At 40.6% G+C, this 15,372-nt stretch overlaps 1 protein-coding gene across 1 annotated transcript in view; it reads left to right on the top strand.

The window, feature by feature from the left end:
- Positions 1-110: 110 nt before the first annotated feature.
- PTPN12 (protein tyrosine phosphatase non-receptor type 12) overlaps positions 111-15,372 on the top strand; it is an 88,175-nt gene continuing 72,913 nt past the window's right edge. The window contains exon 1 of the mRNA XM_006049869.4: positions 111-564. Coding sequence (XP_006049931.1) covers positions 466-564 — 99 coding nt within the window. The 5' untranslated portion in view covers positions 111-465. The remainder of the gene's footprint in view (positions 565-15,372) is intronic.

Raw genomic sequence — 15,372 nt, 5'->3', positions numbered from 1 at the left:
GCTGCGCGGGGCCGCGCGTCTGAGTGGCGGCGGGGGCGCGCCCGTGGAGAGTGGTGGCTGCGGTTGCTAGTCTGGAGGGAGGGAAGGAGGAACCGGGAAGAGGGGGGGTGGGGGGGCAGGGCGATCGGAGAGCCGTGTTCCTAAGGCGGTGGCTGCGTCTCCGACGGAGCAGGAGCAGGGCGGGGAAGGAGGATGGAGCAAGCTGGGGGTTGGGGTTGGCGCTAGCCGCTGCGGCTCGGCTACTACTGTGGGAGAGTGGCTGCTCCTGGAAGTTGTAGGATCGGGAGCCGGGCTGGTGCCGCCGGTGCCGCCGCTGCCTTGGGCGGTGGGGAGGAGCAGGGAGCGTCAGGGGTCGGGAAAGACGGGACGGGTAGGGGGGGCGAGCTGGGGAAGACTGAGTGGGCTCTGCGCCGGGCGGGCGGGCGGCGGGGGGGCCAGCGACCGCAGCCGTGGGGACGCGGGAGGATGGAGCAAGTGGAGATCCTGAGGAAATTCATCCAGAGGGTCCAGGCCATGAAGAGTCCGGACCATAATGGGGAGGACAACTTCGCCCGGGACTTCATGGTGAGTCCCTCCCCTCGCTGTTGCCTCCTCTCACCGGCATCCAAGCCCACTGCCGCTTCGCCCGCCCGGCCCGGCCGCCAGCGCTTTGTGTGTGGCTGTAAGGAGAGGGGCGGAGGGGGCGCGCGCCAACCCCAAGGGCCGGGGTGGACTCGGAGGCTGGGAGGTGAGATCGCCCCTCGTCCTCCTTTCCTCTCGTCCTGCGATCGCGGCCCCTTTCCGCCCGCGTCTGGGACGCAAAGAGAGAGGCCGCTGGCCAAGCCCGCACTTAGCGCCGCCGCCCGCGACCACCTATTGTTTCTCGGGCTGGGAGCGGGAGGCGAATGAGGTGCAGGCCGGTGGGCTCTTCTCATCTCCCCATCCAGTCTGCTCCTCCTGAGAGGGTCGAGGCAGGAAGGAGAGCGGATAGCGCCGACTGAGGAACGGGGCTATTAAGGTTGCATTTAACTCGTGGGGTCCCTTTGCTCAAGCTGGTCTCAAAAGAGGGCAAGGTAGGACTTTTTGCTCTTTAATCTGGGTTCGCAGTATTATTTCCAATGCAAGAGAAAGGATAGTCCATAGAAAATCTCGTGGAATGTTCGATTTCCATTTACTGCCGTCCTGTCTCTTGTCTCTTGAGACCCAGGTTTTAGATGGTGTAGGGGTCAACGTGATTTGAGGTTGAGGGATAAGTGTGTGTAGAGGCAGGACGTGGGGGAGGAGGGTGCGTGGTTATCCCGAAGGAAGCCTACTTCAGACTCCCTAGGGGATACTGCCGAAGGCGGAGGGGATGTGACTATCACTTCCTATCCGGGGTGGGGGTGGGGAACTTGGGAACAATAGTCCTGGTGGGGCGGAGGCGACTGTACGGGCTGAAGCCCTGAACTGGGAGATAACCTTCGTAGTCTCCCCACCCCCCTTCCGACATCCCCCCTCCCCCTTCCGCCCTTTGCTTGTACTGGCGGGCTGGAGAGGAGGTTAAAAGTCTTGGTCGTGGAATTGCTCTCGAGCCATCACTACAAGGGGGTCAGATCCGAAGGCGTGGGACCAGAAGTCGACTTCCTCCATTGCCACCCCCCTCCTTTATTTTTCTGCTGGACAATGTTCTCTTTAGGGTTGTTTCTCGGCTTAGGAGGCGGTGGTTGCGGCGCTGCTCCTACGGATATTGCGCAAGACTGGGGCGTTGGAAACCCTGGAGGTCTGGGGAATGGAAAAGGAAGTGGGACTTTGGGAAGTGGTTGTTCCTTAGTCTTGGCGGGGTTTGGAAATGGGAAATAAGCTAGGGAAAATTTTGCTTCTGGGCAAGATTCACCTCCAAGAGTAGTCACCTAACTCTGAAATTCTGGATTGTGAAAAGGATACACAGTTAATGTGTATAAAAATGAGTCGCAAACATTGGCTAGTTTTTGTTTCAAAGTAGTTTAATTGTTTACAAAGTGCAGGTGAAATGGCTTTTCGCACTGAAATACGAAATACTTTTCACATTTTAAAGAGACTTCGGTCTAGTAAAACTTTAGCGTTAAAATTCTTAACCCTTAACTTTACTCAGTGTCATAACAGTATAGTGGAGCTTTGTGATTCCCGCCTCCCTAAACCAGTAGTAGAAGAGAGGAGTTTGGTTTTCTTAGTATCTTTTGAAAGTGTAAAAAATGTTGATTAAATAATTTATGGTTTATTTTAAACATTTCCTCTTGATACTTAGCCCATGTATTTCCCCCCTCCCCAATTACCCTTTTATCTGAAAAAGTTAAGGAAGATGTTTCCTTCTTCCCATTGGGAATTTTGAATGTGTTAGGTATCTTTGAAATGATATCACAGTAATTGGACAGAGTCCCCGTTTTATTACTCTCTAGCAGGCATAAAAGAAAATATTTACTTAGATTTAAAATGTTTAAAACTAGTCTTACACAGTCTTACTTTGGTTGTGGAAGGTGAGGTGTGTGACTCCTGTCCATTTGGCATGTTGGTCCTCTTGTTCTCTATGGGCATATCCTGTCAGGAAAGGGCATTGTTTGCTGATGCAGGCCATCAGGACAAGTGCCCAGTCTCTGAACTCCTGTACAGGGGAAGTAGCCTTCGGGTTCATGCTTTGGGGATGAGTCAGGGATTCCTATTGGAGATTTCATTTCTCCAGGACTAAATGAGTTTTCTTTTTCTTCCCTAATACCTAGGGATAGCTAGGTAATTTTGCATTTAAGATTTGATGACTAAGGCTATTTTTTTACAGTGCTTGCTTTTTTTATTCTGTGACTTGATAAGCAATAGGTATAATTAAGTCTGCCAGTTATGCCTCTTTTTCTCTTGACTAGAAAGCTGGAGGAAAACTTTGTCCCTTCTGCCACTAAAAGAAAATATATTGGCTAATAGATTCTTATAATAATAAACTCTTCCGTTATTCTTAAATTCTGACATGGGTTAAAAATGCATTTTTAAATTTTTAGCATTTGAGAACTGAGCCTTAGGGATAATCTAGCTATTATAACCCTATTCAGTTATGAAGTGATAATGTTCATTGTTTCAAATTTGGAAATTATAGAACAGTAATTAAGAATGCCTTACCTTTAGGAAAGTGGAATAGGCATTCATACTGTGGTTTTTCCATTATTCTGTTCGGTCTTCCTATAGTCCCATCACCCAAAGGCTGTCATTGTTAATGTCTTTAATGCTTCTCTGTGACCATACTACATGTACCATTTAATATTCTTAGGGTTTTTTCCAACTTAATATTTAGGTGTTTTTCCTTTGTGAAAATAATTTTAGGTGGCTATATATTATTTCACCTAGCCACTGTCATATAGCTTAACCATTTTCTTATAGTTGAAAGTTTAGGCCGCTGATTTTCTGCTATTATGTGTCATAATTCTGTGGAGAACACTTAAGCATAAAATTTCTTTATTTTGAGTTATTGCATAAGATATCTTCCAGTGGTGTTGGAAGTACTAGATAAAAGGATGTAAACATCTGATATATGCAAATGCATAACTTTTTGAAGTTGTATCACTTTTTACAACTAACGGTAATGTATGAGTGTTCAGATAATAATCTTGGATCTTTGATAATTCGAGGTTGAAGAATAGTATGTTGTTTTAATTTTAATATCGCGATGACTGGTAAGGGTAGATAGAGACTTTTCTGCCTGTCGTCATTCTGTGAGTTGTCTGTTCCTGGCATTGGCCTTTTGTGTGCCCCATCCTGTGAAAGAGGAGAATACTAAGATATTGAGATGGTGTAAACGACAGCACCAAAATGATTTCAAGTTGATAGTTAAACTGATAATCTGTGTCAGATCCAGAACTTGATCACAACTATCTCAGTGTGTCGTCTTTATGAAATTGCAGATAGTGATCATGAGAAGTACATGTGTACATAGGGTGATGCCCATTTATGTTTGACATGTGTAGGTTTTACTACATCTCTGCCATTGGTTAGTTTTCTGACCTTGGCCACTTGCAAGAAAATGAATTGACCGAGTTCTTTCAACTTTAAAAAAAGATAAATGCTACCTACTTCACAAGACTGAAGTATGGGACTGATATTTAGGATCTTCATCTAACAAACGATCGTGCTCTCTTCAGTATTCTCAAATGGCTGACTCATATAACTAGAGGTAGAAGGAAAAAAAGATGAGATAGAAGGAAAAAGAGATGTCTGGGCTTTCGTGTTCCAGTAATTTTCTTTTGCTTTTTAAAGCTTTGTCATGTATAATTAAAGTATTGAAACAATAAGTAAATTTATTCTAATTAGGCTAAAGTTTATGTGATATACACTAGACATTTGTATATTTAAAAATTGTAAAAGATGACAGTAAAGCTGCATATAAATATGGCAGTTTCAGTTTAAAAACCCATTCTCGTTAAGATAAAAACAATACCTTAGTAGAGTCAGTGGAGTATTTCAAAAACAGGATGCAGCAGAGGTGTGAATTACAGTACTTTTGTGAAACATGAAGGAGAAGATTTATGGATTTTTTTTTTTTTAAGGCTAAACAGGCATTATAGCAAGCATTCCTGTGTTAAAATGCCATTTAAACTGATATTTTAAATTAATCTAAATCTATCAATCACAGGTAACTGCAGAAGTACCTTAGTAGTTATGCATTCAAGGAGTTTATTATATAAAACCATCTGCTCTACAAATAGTAATTTTGACAGAACTTCGCAAAGCAACCAATTTGCTTGCTTTGTTATGATTAAATAATTGTTATATTGTTTTTATCTTACTACAGTAGTGTTTGTGATGTTATAAATTAAGTAGAAAGAAGATTAACATTTTTTATCCCTTCTATTTGTTAAACACTGTGCCGTACATTTTACACTGTCTTATTTAACATATCTTCCGTTTATGAGGTGACTATAACCTAAATTTTAGAGATAAGGAAACACACTCTGAGAAGTAAAGTATCTTGCTTGACTTCAAAACCTGATCTTTCTATCCTCCAGAATGCATCCAAGGTCTCTTTGGACCTGGCTGGAACTTGGAGGGTGCATTTCCTTGCAGAAGGATAGGGGTTTTAGAGTTGAGCATGTTTAGAGAGTGGTAGATAATCTGCTATAACTAATGTAGCAGTTCTCACACATTTTGATCTCAGGAGTCTTTTACATTCTCAAAATTACTGAGGACTCCAAAGAGGTTTGTTTGTTTGTACTGTATTAGAAATTAAAAAATATTTTAAAAAATAATTTACTTTAAAATAATGGTGATAAAACCATTCCATACATACACTGTATTTTATAACAAGTGATTTTTCAAAGAAATTACTGGTGGAAAGAAGCATTATTTTTATACTTTTGCAAATTTTTTTTTACCATCTAGCAATGGCAACCCACTCCAATACTCTTGCCTGGCAAATCCCATGGACGGAGGAGTCTGGTAGGCTGCAGTCCATGGGGTCGCTAGGAGTCGGACACGACTGAGCAACTTCACTTTCACTTTTCACTTGCATGCATTGGAGAAGGAAATGGCAACCCACTCCAGTGTTCTTGCCTGGAGAATCCCAGGGATGGTGGAGCCTGGTGGGCTGCCATCTCTGGGGTCGCACAGAGTTGGACACGACTAAAGTGACTTAGCGGCAGCAGCAGCTTAATAGAAGAGATCTGGATTCTCATATCTGTTGCATTCATACTGATGCAGTGTCATATTTCACAGTATCAAGTGTCATGTATCCTCTAGAAAAACCCGGTGTACGCTCCTAAAGAGAATGAATATGATAAAAATATTGTACTAAAGTCTGTGCATTTGTATATTTGCAGGTGAGGAAGCATAACTTATAAAAGAGTTTTAACCTCGTGAATTCTTTAAAATGGTCTAGGTGTGGGCCATCTCTGGACCATATTTTGAGAACCAGTGAAAAGTATGGTAAAGGTTAATGGGATGCTGAGAAAGCCAGTTAGGGATCAGGTTGTGAAGGTTCTTGAATCTGTGCTGTATTTTATTCTGCTGCAAAGTCACTTCAGTTGTGTCCGACTCTGTGAGACCCCACAGACAGCAGCCCACCAGGCTCACCCATCCCTGGGATTCTCCAGGCAAGAACACTGGAGTGGGGTGCCATCGCCTTCTCCGGTATTTTATTCTATAGATCAGTAATAGTAATTTTGAACAGTTTATACACTATAGGTCTCAGCGTTACAGGGAAAGTAAGCAGTCATTTGACAGATTTGTGTTGCAGAAAGTTGATTCTGATGGATGAATGGATGACCAGATGAAGGAGAGCATTTTTGAAGTTGTTGAAAAATAGGAAGTGAGATATGATGGCCTGAGCCAAACTTAAGACAATGGGATAGAGAATATACAAAGGATCTGATAAGGATTAAGAAAGAAGTCTTCATGACTCACTACATGTGAGTAGTGAAGGAGAGAGGAATATTGTAGTATGACTCTAGAGTTTCTAGCTTGGTATACTGTCACCCAAGTTGGAACATTCCATTTGGTAGGGTAAGGAGGAAGGAAGGACAAAAAGCAGAGGAGACCAGGGAGACGATGGTTGGAGGAAACTTCAGAATTAAAGAGAATGAGTTTAGTTTTGGACATGTTAAAACTGAGGTGCCTGTGAGACATCTTGTAGAAATGTAGAGCTCAAGAGAGCTACGGGGGCAGAATTAAAGCATGTAAGAGGTATTTGAAAGCATGAGAGTCATGAACACATTCAGACAAGTGTATGGTGTGGCCAACCTAAGGTTGAAAAGCAACAACATTTAAAGAGCAGCCTCTAAATGAAAATATTGGTGATTGCTCCTGGGTAGGTGTGGTCAAAGAGGATGGAAAGGAACCTAGAGGATGTCAGAAAGGCCTGGGAGAGTTTCAGGGAAGACATTACCAAAGTCAGATAATTCTGGGAGGACCGGTAAGGTGAGCTTAAGAAAGTAGGAGTTTGCTAAGTAGGAGTGATTTAGTGACTAGAGAAAGCTGTTTGGAGTTGGGGTATGGGAAAAAGCCAGATTGTCATAGGCTGAAGAGGAAATAGCTGAAGTAGTATAAATTCCTTCCATTTACTTTAGCATTCTGAATGTAGATGGCTGAAGCCAGAGGAAGACACAGATCCCCTCCTGCTTTCTGCTTAAAAAAAAATAATAATAAGATAGGACAGCATTTTTCATTCATGTATTTCTTATCTATATGTATATCTTTTGGTAAAATGATTGCTATTTAAGTATAGTTTTAAAAGACAAATGGTGGCTCTGTGATAAAGAATCTGCCTGCCAGTAGTGCAGGAGACGTGGGTTCGATCCCTGGGTTGGCAGGATTCCCGGAAGTAGGAAATGGCAACCAACTCCAGTATTCTTACCTGGGAAATCCCATGGACAGAGGATCCTGGTGGGCTACAGCCCATAGAGTAACAAAACAGTTGGATGCGAATGAGCACACACATAAAAATACAGATAACAAGAACTTGTCAAATAAGACTTCTGAAGTGTTGATTTAAGGTTTGAATTTGATTTGCTAAAAAATGGGAGAGGAAAGATTGAAAGCCTGGCAAGAGCTTATGCTGCACACACTGGAAAGTATTAAAAATTTCATTGTTTGTTAAACTGTTCAATATTGTGGCTTGTAGTGTTTTAAAAATTAATAATAGCTTTATTGAGATATAATTTATTTAGCATAAAATTCATTCATTTTCAGCTGTGCAATTTAATAGTTTTTAACATGTTCACAAAAATGTGTAGTCGTTACCACAGTCAATTTTTATTAGCCCGAAAAGAAACCCCATACCCCTTAGTAGTCATTCCTCCCACCCTCTCTCCTCCTCCCAGACCTCGGCAACCACTAATCTACCTTCTGTCTCCATAGATTTGCCTCATCTAGACATTTCATATGAATGGAATCATAATAGGTGGTGTTTTGTGACTGACCCCATTGACTTAACATGTTTTCAAGATTCATCTGTGTTGTTGCGTGGTCAGAAAGACTTCATCCTGTTTTATGACTGAAAAATTTTCTGTTGTATGGATGTATCACATTTTGTTCACTCATTCAATTCTTGATAGACATTTGAGTTGTTTCCACTTTTTGGAATATTTTGTATTGTATAATAATAATACATGAAATATAACATTTTGTATTATTTTATGAATGCTGCTACTGTGAACCTATACATAAGTTTTTGTTAGGATATCTGTTTTTTATTATCTTGGATATATACCTATAAGTACCTTTAATATTTTGAGGGAACTGACAGATTGTTATCCAAAGCTGCTGTACATTTTATGGTTCTACCAGGAAAATGCACGTTTTCCATTCCCATTAATTTCTTTACATCCTTACCAATACTTCTTATTGTCTGTCTGTCTGTCTTAGGCAGTTATAACGCCTAAGAGGGTGTAAAGTTCTATTTTGTGGTTGGCTTGCAGGTATATCACAGTAGGCTTATAAACATGGTGTGGTATGTCTAAAATGTCTTTAAAACTAGAATGATTAGCAATATTTTGCAGTCCTAGCATTTGAGCTAATCTTAGTCCTTTTCCATTGCCACTGGTTTAGTTAAGATTTTCTTACTCTGATGAGTGTCCAGCCAAATGTATTTATCTTTTAACTAACTTCACAATTGGCAGTGAACTTTTAAGTAATTTTCCAGACATGGCTCACTGAGCTAGCACACTAAAAATTTACCTGAAGTGTTAATTCTCAAGGTTGCTTTACTGTATTTACTTTTAGCATATTGTTAGCTTTTTTTCCATCAATATTTGACATTTAATTTGGAAAAGGGTTTTGAAAGATTGAAACTGAAAGTAAGATATTAACATTTAAATAGATTAAAGTTTTTGTTCATATGTTAAACACTTCTGAGTTTCTATAATACTCAGTTCATTAGATTCATAAACATTTACATTTCTGACTTCCCTGTACTGAAAGTCTCTGAGGCTAGAGACTGGGACTTAATTATCTCTGTATCCCCACTGCTTAATGTAGTGCCTGGCATTTAGGCATTAATGGCTGTCGCGTGAGCAGAAATTGTAGCGAGCTTAATGCTGTAAGACAGATTTATTCTTCAGGTGGATTCTTCAAGTGGTCCAAGAGGCTTGTCTCTTAGACCAGCATGAGAGTTGCTTTTTCCTCCACCTGCCTACAGGCATGCTTGCACAGATGTTTTTATTTTCAGTACCCAAGAAAAAAGAAAAAAAAAAAAGATAAAGTACTGGAGTGAATTTAGTAAAACTTTTAAATAAGTAAGTGAAAGTGAAGTCGCTCAGTCGTGTCCAACTCTTTGCGACCCTGTGGACTGTAGCTGACCAGGCTCCTCCGTCCATGGGATTTTCCAGGCAAGAATACTGGAGTGGGTTGCCATTTCCTTCTCCAGGGGATCTCCCAACCCAGGGTATGAACCCAGGTCTCCCACATTGCAGGCAGACGCTTTAACCTCTGAGCCACCAGAGAAGCCCTAAATAAGTATGTATTTATTAATTGTAATATCTTCTACATAAATGTGGAAAATAGTGCGGTATATATTTTTCTCTGGACACTGGTTGCTGTCATAAGGACTGAGGGAAGCACTTAAAGTAACTACCTGTGTATCCTCCACTCCATGAATCATACTCTGGGTATATTATCATAGACTATTAATTTTAATAAAATGTCCATTTTTAACTTTTGGTTTTAGATTTCATTAAGAAAATCCAGATATCAGTTCACTGGCATCTCTTCAACAGTAGCCGTATCTTGTAAGTTGTGGATGTCTTAGGAGTGATTACAGCAATAGCTGTTGTTCTCTCCTTGCCTGTAGTTTCTTGCCTCAAGTAATTCCTTCCATATATCATGCTCACTTTCCTAAAATACCGCTTTCAAGTGCTGGCATCTGTAGGATAATGGAAGGCATACTGGTTTTAAAATCAGATGTGGAAAAAAAAAAAATAAATAAAATCAGATGTGAGTTTGAGTCCCGCTGTTTGCTGCCTGCTTCTGTTCCATTTAATATTTATATAGAACCGTATTGGAAACATAAATTGGTTTTATTTTTTATTGGTTTTATTTTTATCACAGAAAAATGTGACTTCACAGGAACCCTTAAGGCTCCTTTCGATGATCATTAAAAGTATTGGAATTTTAAATGCCTGAGGCTTGCCTGGAGAATCCTAGGGACGGGGGAACCTGGTGGGCTGCCGTCTATGGGGTTGCACAGAGTTGGACACTACTGAAGCGACTCAGCAGCAGCAGCAAGGCAACTCAAAGCATTAAACCCAAGCTCTGCTTTTCTTCAAATTGTAATTATATGTCCCTCTTACAAATTTCCCTTCCTCCTACTCCCTACACCTTTATGTAGTTTTTGTCCTGGTTTAGAATCACAGGCCAATAGGATAAAGTTTATGCTCCTTAACCTGGCCTTCCAGAGCCTTTAACAGAGTCTCTCGTACCTTTCCAGTGTTAAACTCGTGTACTCTGCAGTGTGTGTCCTTTCTTTCCTCTGGAATGAGCTGTTTCTCATCCTTGAAAAATGTTTATCTGTGTTTGTACTGCTGAACATATTTTTCCGCTTTCTTAGAAAACTTTCCTTCTATTTTATAGTCCAGTACTTTGAAGATCAGGACACTAAAAATTTAGAATAACTCAACCACATTCACCCAGAACTCAGAAGCAAGAATCGTAATTAACTCTCACTTTCTGAGATAAATCTATTAGCCCAGTTTATCTTAAAGCACTTGCTCTCCTTTGCAAATTTGAATTTTAATACTGTGGAGAAAAAGCCTTTCATTAGATTTGAGTTGAAGACTTGTTAAGGCAAGTTTGGTGATAAACGTACTTGTTCTAAATCACTAGTCTTCCAAATAAGAATTGAACCCCTCCCAGCATTTCATATTTCCTGTAGTATTTAATTTTTTTGGATTCATGCATTCAGACCTTGACAGTTACCTCCTTCCCTGTGAAATAACACAGATATCGTTTCCATTTGTATTAGATTAGAGTGTCAGTGAACTGGCTTATGGGAGATATAAGTAGTTGTTCCCTAGAAGCTTTTCCTAGAGAACGTGGAATGTGGATCATGTTAATCTCAGAGGCTTTGGGATGCATGCTAATACCTACAGTTCCTGTAATAAGTGTTTTTAGTTGTAATCTACATTTGAAAAGCTTTTTAACAACATTTGAGTAGTTCTGCTGGTAGGCTCTGAAGAAATGCAAAAATGCGGGTCTGTCATGATTCCTCCCATCTACTCACTACACCCTAGGCACTGTGTTTAGAACTGGCAACTGAAAATATGACAGTTGTTTCCCTTAAGAAATTTACTGGCTGTGAATAGACTTGTAAGAAGCAGCAAGAGGTTGTCCTGGGAGCAGTGGATGGGCTTCAGGGGGTCTGTAAACCCTTTCAAATTACACTTAATGTTTTGTGTGTAAACCTGTTGAGAGAGGGGTGAAGGTTCTTAGATTCTCAAGGGTTCCAAAAAATCTTAGAAACTCTAGACTAGTAGAAAGATAATCAGCTTTGGAACCATACAGTAATTTCTGTCCTGGCCCTGTTATGCATATAGGGAGGTTATGTAGGGAAATTCGGAGAAGGCAATGGCAACCCACTCCAGTACTCTTGCCTGGAAAATCCCATGGACGGAGGAGCCTGGTAGGCTGCAGTCCATGGGGTCGCTAAGGGCACGACTGAGCAACTTCACTTTCACTTTTTACTTTCATGCATTGGAGAAGGAAATGGCAACCCACTCCAGTATTCTTGCCTGGAGAATCCCAGGGACAGAGGAGCCTAGTGGGCTGCCGTCTATGGGGTCGCACAGAGTTGGACATGACTAAGTGACTTATCAGCAGCAGTAGCAGTAGGGAAATTGGGGCTATAATACTTATCTAGAAGGACCAAGATAAAGCTTCTAGTGTAGTACATAGAAGGTACTCAATAGTAGTTTCAGACGTGTTATTACTCTAAGGGAAGTATATTCAAGATTAAAACCATAGAGGGAGAGCCTAAATCTGCCTGAAGAGAACATGGACGGTTTTAGCACAGAGGCCACATTTGACTTGGCTCTTGAAGGGAGAGTTTGTCAGGTGGACTAGGATAAAAGGCATTTCAGAGAGAAAACAAACAGCGTTTGCAAAGACACAGAGATAAGAACTGTGGGTTTTAGATGAGAGGAACAGGGTGGCTGGCAGTGTAAAAAATGAGCAAAGCTGATATAACCAAATAAACAGGAAGAGATTCCCAAAGGGAGAACACCCTAAATGCTGAGTATGAGATGCGTATAGTATTGGCCTCACTCAGCATTCCTGAATGTTTTGGTGAGGAGTGTTTTGATATCTCACAATTGTGGCATAGTTGTTTACTACTCTTCGTTACAATGTATGGTTTGGTTGTTATGAAGGATCTTTTTAAAATGGAATTCCACAAAGCCAGTGTTTTTTACTCTGGTAATTTTACCTTATCCCAGATGTATAAAGTAGTACTCTCAGTTTATAAAGTTCTTAATTGGCCAGATAAGTGGTTTTCATTAGCTTCTGTTAAAAATGCCCTGTAAAAAAATTACATGAAAAAAGAGTCTATAGAACCTCAGCAAGTTATTTATAGTGGTAAGCCTCTGTTTAGTTTAGATTCCTCAGTATATTTGAGTTTTCTAGGTGATGACTGGGAGAAGGCAATGGCACCCCACTCCAGTACTCTTGCCTGGAAAATCCCATGGACAGTGGAGCCTGGTGGGCTGCAGTCCATGGGTTTGCTAAGAATCGGACATGACTGAGAAACTTCACTTTCACTTTTCACTTTCATGCATTGGAGAAGGAAATGGCAGCCCACTACAGTGTTCTTGCCTGGAGAATCCCAGGGATGGGGGAGCCTGGTGGGCTGCCGTCTATGGGGTCACACAGAGTTGGACACGACTGAAGCAACTTAGCAGCAGCAGCAGCAGGTGATGACTGATATTTTGAGACAATACATTTGGGACCACAACTATAGTGAGAATGGAAAAAGTCAACTCCCATTCTGTGAAAATGTGGAGAGTGGCTTTTTTTGGACACCTTCTCCCCTCATTGTACACTGGAGTTATAAGTCATAGACCCTTTGATGTTAAAGGAAACATGAAAGGTATTTAGAAACTAAGGAGCTTGTTACAGGTTTTACAGTTAGAAGTTGCCAGAGCTAAGTTTGTCCCAAGATCATAGCAGATTTTTTTCTGTAGCATGATGTTGCTGAGACCAACAGTTGTCTTATTATTATTTAGGGGGAAAGTTAATAAAAGGAAAAAAGTGGGGCATAAATATGCTGCAAATTATAGAAAAATTCTTTGTTGGTATAGATTTTTGGTTGTAGCCTACTTGCAAACCAGTTTGCGTGCTAAGTCGCTTTAGTTGTGTCTGACCATTTGCAACCCCATGGATTGTAGCCTGCAGACTCCGCTGTCCATAGGATTCTCCAGGCAAGAATACTGGAGTGGATTGCCATTTCCTTCTCCAAGACACCAGTTTAAGTTGGTGGGGGGGGGGGGGATATATGTGTATATATATATCTCACCGGAGAAGGCAATGGCACCCCACTCCAGTACTCTTGCCTGGAAAATCCATGGATGGAGGAGCCTGGTAGGCTGCAGTCCATGGGGTCGCTAAGAGTTGGACATGACTGAGCGACTTCACTTTCACTTTTTGCTTTCATGCATTGGAGAAGGAAATGGCAACTCACTCCAGTGTTCTTGCCTGGAGAATCCCAGAGACAGGGAAGCCTGGTGGGCTGCCGTCTATGGGGTCACACAGAGTCGGACATGACTGAAGCGACTTAGCAGCAGCAGCATATATATCTCACAGTAGAATACTGCCCTTGAGTATTCTACTGCTTTAAGGACAGGAACCAAGAAATGGAGCCATCCATAACCTGGGTGACTATTTCAGCTCTTTGTGGTTCTGCATATTTATCAGTTTCTCCATCTAGAGTGGCTTGGACACTTGTCTTTGCTTCTCTGTGCACCTGCTTTACTCTTAGCTCTCCACATTTGACTTTGACTACACGTGCTGTTGAATAAAGGCATCTCTTAAGGGATCTAACTTATGTTCCTCACTTTATCTCTGTTTAGAGGAATAGCTCAGAATAGTTAGAATTGCTGTCTCATGTTCACATTCCTGAAATTCACATCTCATCAGTCAACCTGCTTCCAGTGAGATAGGTACTATGTAGTATAAATGTGTGAAGTTGACCAGGATGGGAAGTTTGTTCAGAAGTGATTGTAGGGACTTTTCTCAGGGAAAGAAAGTTATAGTTCCTTAGCTTAACTAGACTGGCAGTCCAAGATGTATCTAATACAAAAACCTTTGAAGCAAAACTGGAGGGGAAAAATGAGCTGCTTTTTTAAGGTTTTTTAAGGTTTCAGTCCCAAGTAAGCTCCACCCACCTTCTTTCAGAGAAGGGACAAAGAAGCATAGAGTCCTTGTGACTTGAGAGAACTCTCTTGGCTCTGGCAGAGCATAATTTCACATATACAGTACATACTAAACCTTAAACTGTGTAGAAACTATAAAAGTAAGATAATCTATAAGCTGCATATTTATGGTACTTAAGATTTAAGCTATAATTTTTCAGGGTTAAAATACGAAACCAGAACATTACCTTCTAGATGAAAGTATAATTCTAAAGATCAGTTTTACCAGAGTATTATATCTAGTCATTTTTTATTCTCTCTCTAAATATACATCTGAAATTTATCACTATCTGAAAGACTAATATATTTTCTCCCCAGTAGATTTTGCCTGAATAAATCTAAATATAGTTAGATTCATCTAAAATTTAAGTACTTTAATACTGTGTGTTGCCTGGTTGTCAGTGTGTCTGTCTCTGTGCAGTCTGTCTGCCTGACTGTGTACCTCTTATCTTTATCTACTCTGTCCATTGGCTTATCTGTGCCAAAGATTCATTAATGGGTGTTAGAGGTAGATTTGGATGTACTGTATAATTTAGAAATTTCCTGTAATTTATGCCTAGTTGTTAATAATTCTTTACTTCTAGTGCTGCAAATAGGTTATAAATGCCAAGGAGGAACATAGTGCAGATAGATACTAATATTAGGATTTTGCAACTATTTGAAGAAATTGAATATGTTTAAATGTTTATCTCTAAACCTATTCACTGGCATTATTTGATGTTGCACAAAATAATAAATTTTATTTTTTCATAACTGTATAATTTAGGTAGTAGAAAATTAATCATTAAGGTAAGAAATACAGTTTTAATGTTTAATATGCCAGATGTTTTGATCTTTTCATTTTATGGAAAAGTAAAGAGGATGGGTATTTTAATAGTTCAAAAGCTAGAAACAGAAATACTTTGTGTGAAAAAGAGCATTCAAAGAAGTTATTATTAATTATAAGATATATGCTTAAACTAAGTTTTCTTGAATGGGTAATTAAGTAGGCACTGGCTGACTTTACTTT

This window comes from Bubalus bubalis, chromosome 8 (assembly GCF_019923935.1).
Source record: "Bubalus bubalis isolate 160015118507 breed Murrah chromosome 8, NDDB_SH_1, whole genome shotgun sequence".
Taxonomy (NCBI): domain Eukaryota; kingdom Metazoa; phylum Chordata; class Mammalia; order Artiodactyla; family Bovidae; genus Bubalus; species Bubalus bubalis.
The sequence above is the reverse complement of the archived record's forward strand: the minus strand, read 5'-3'. Positions and strand labels throughout refer to the sequence as shown.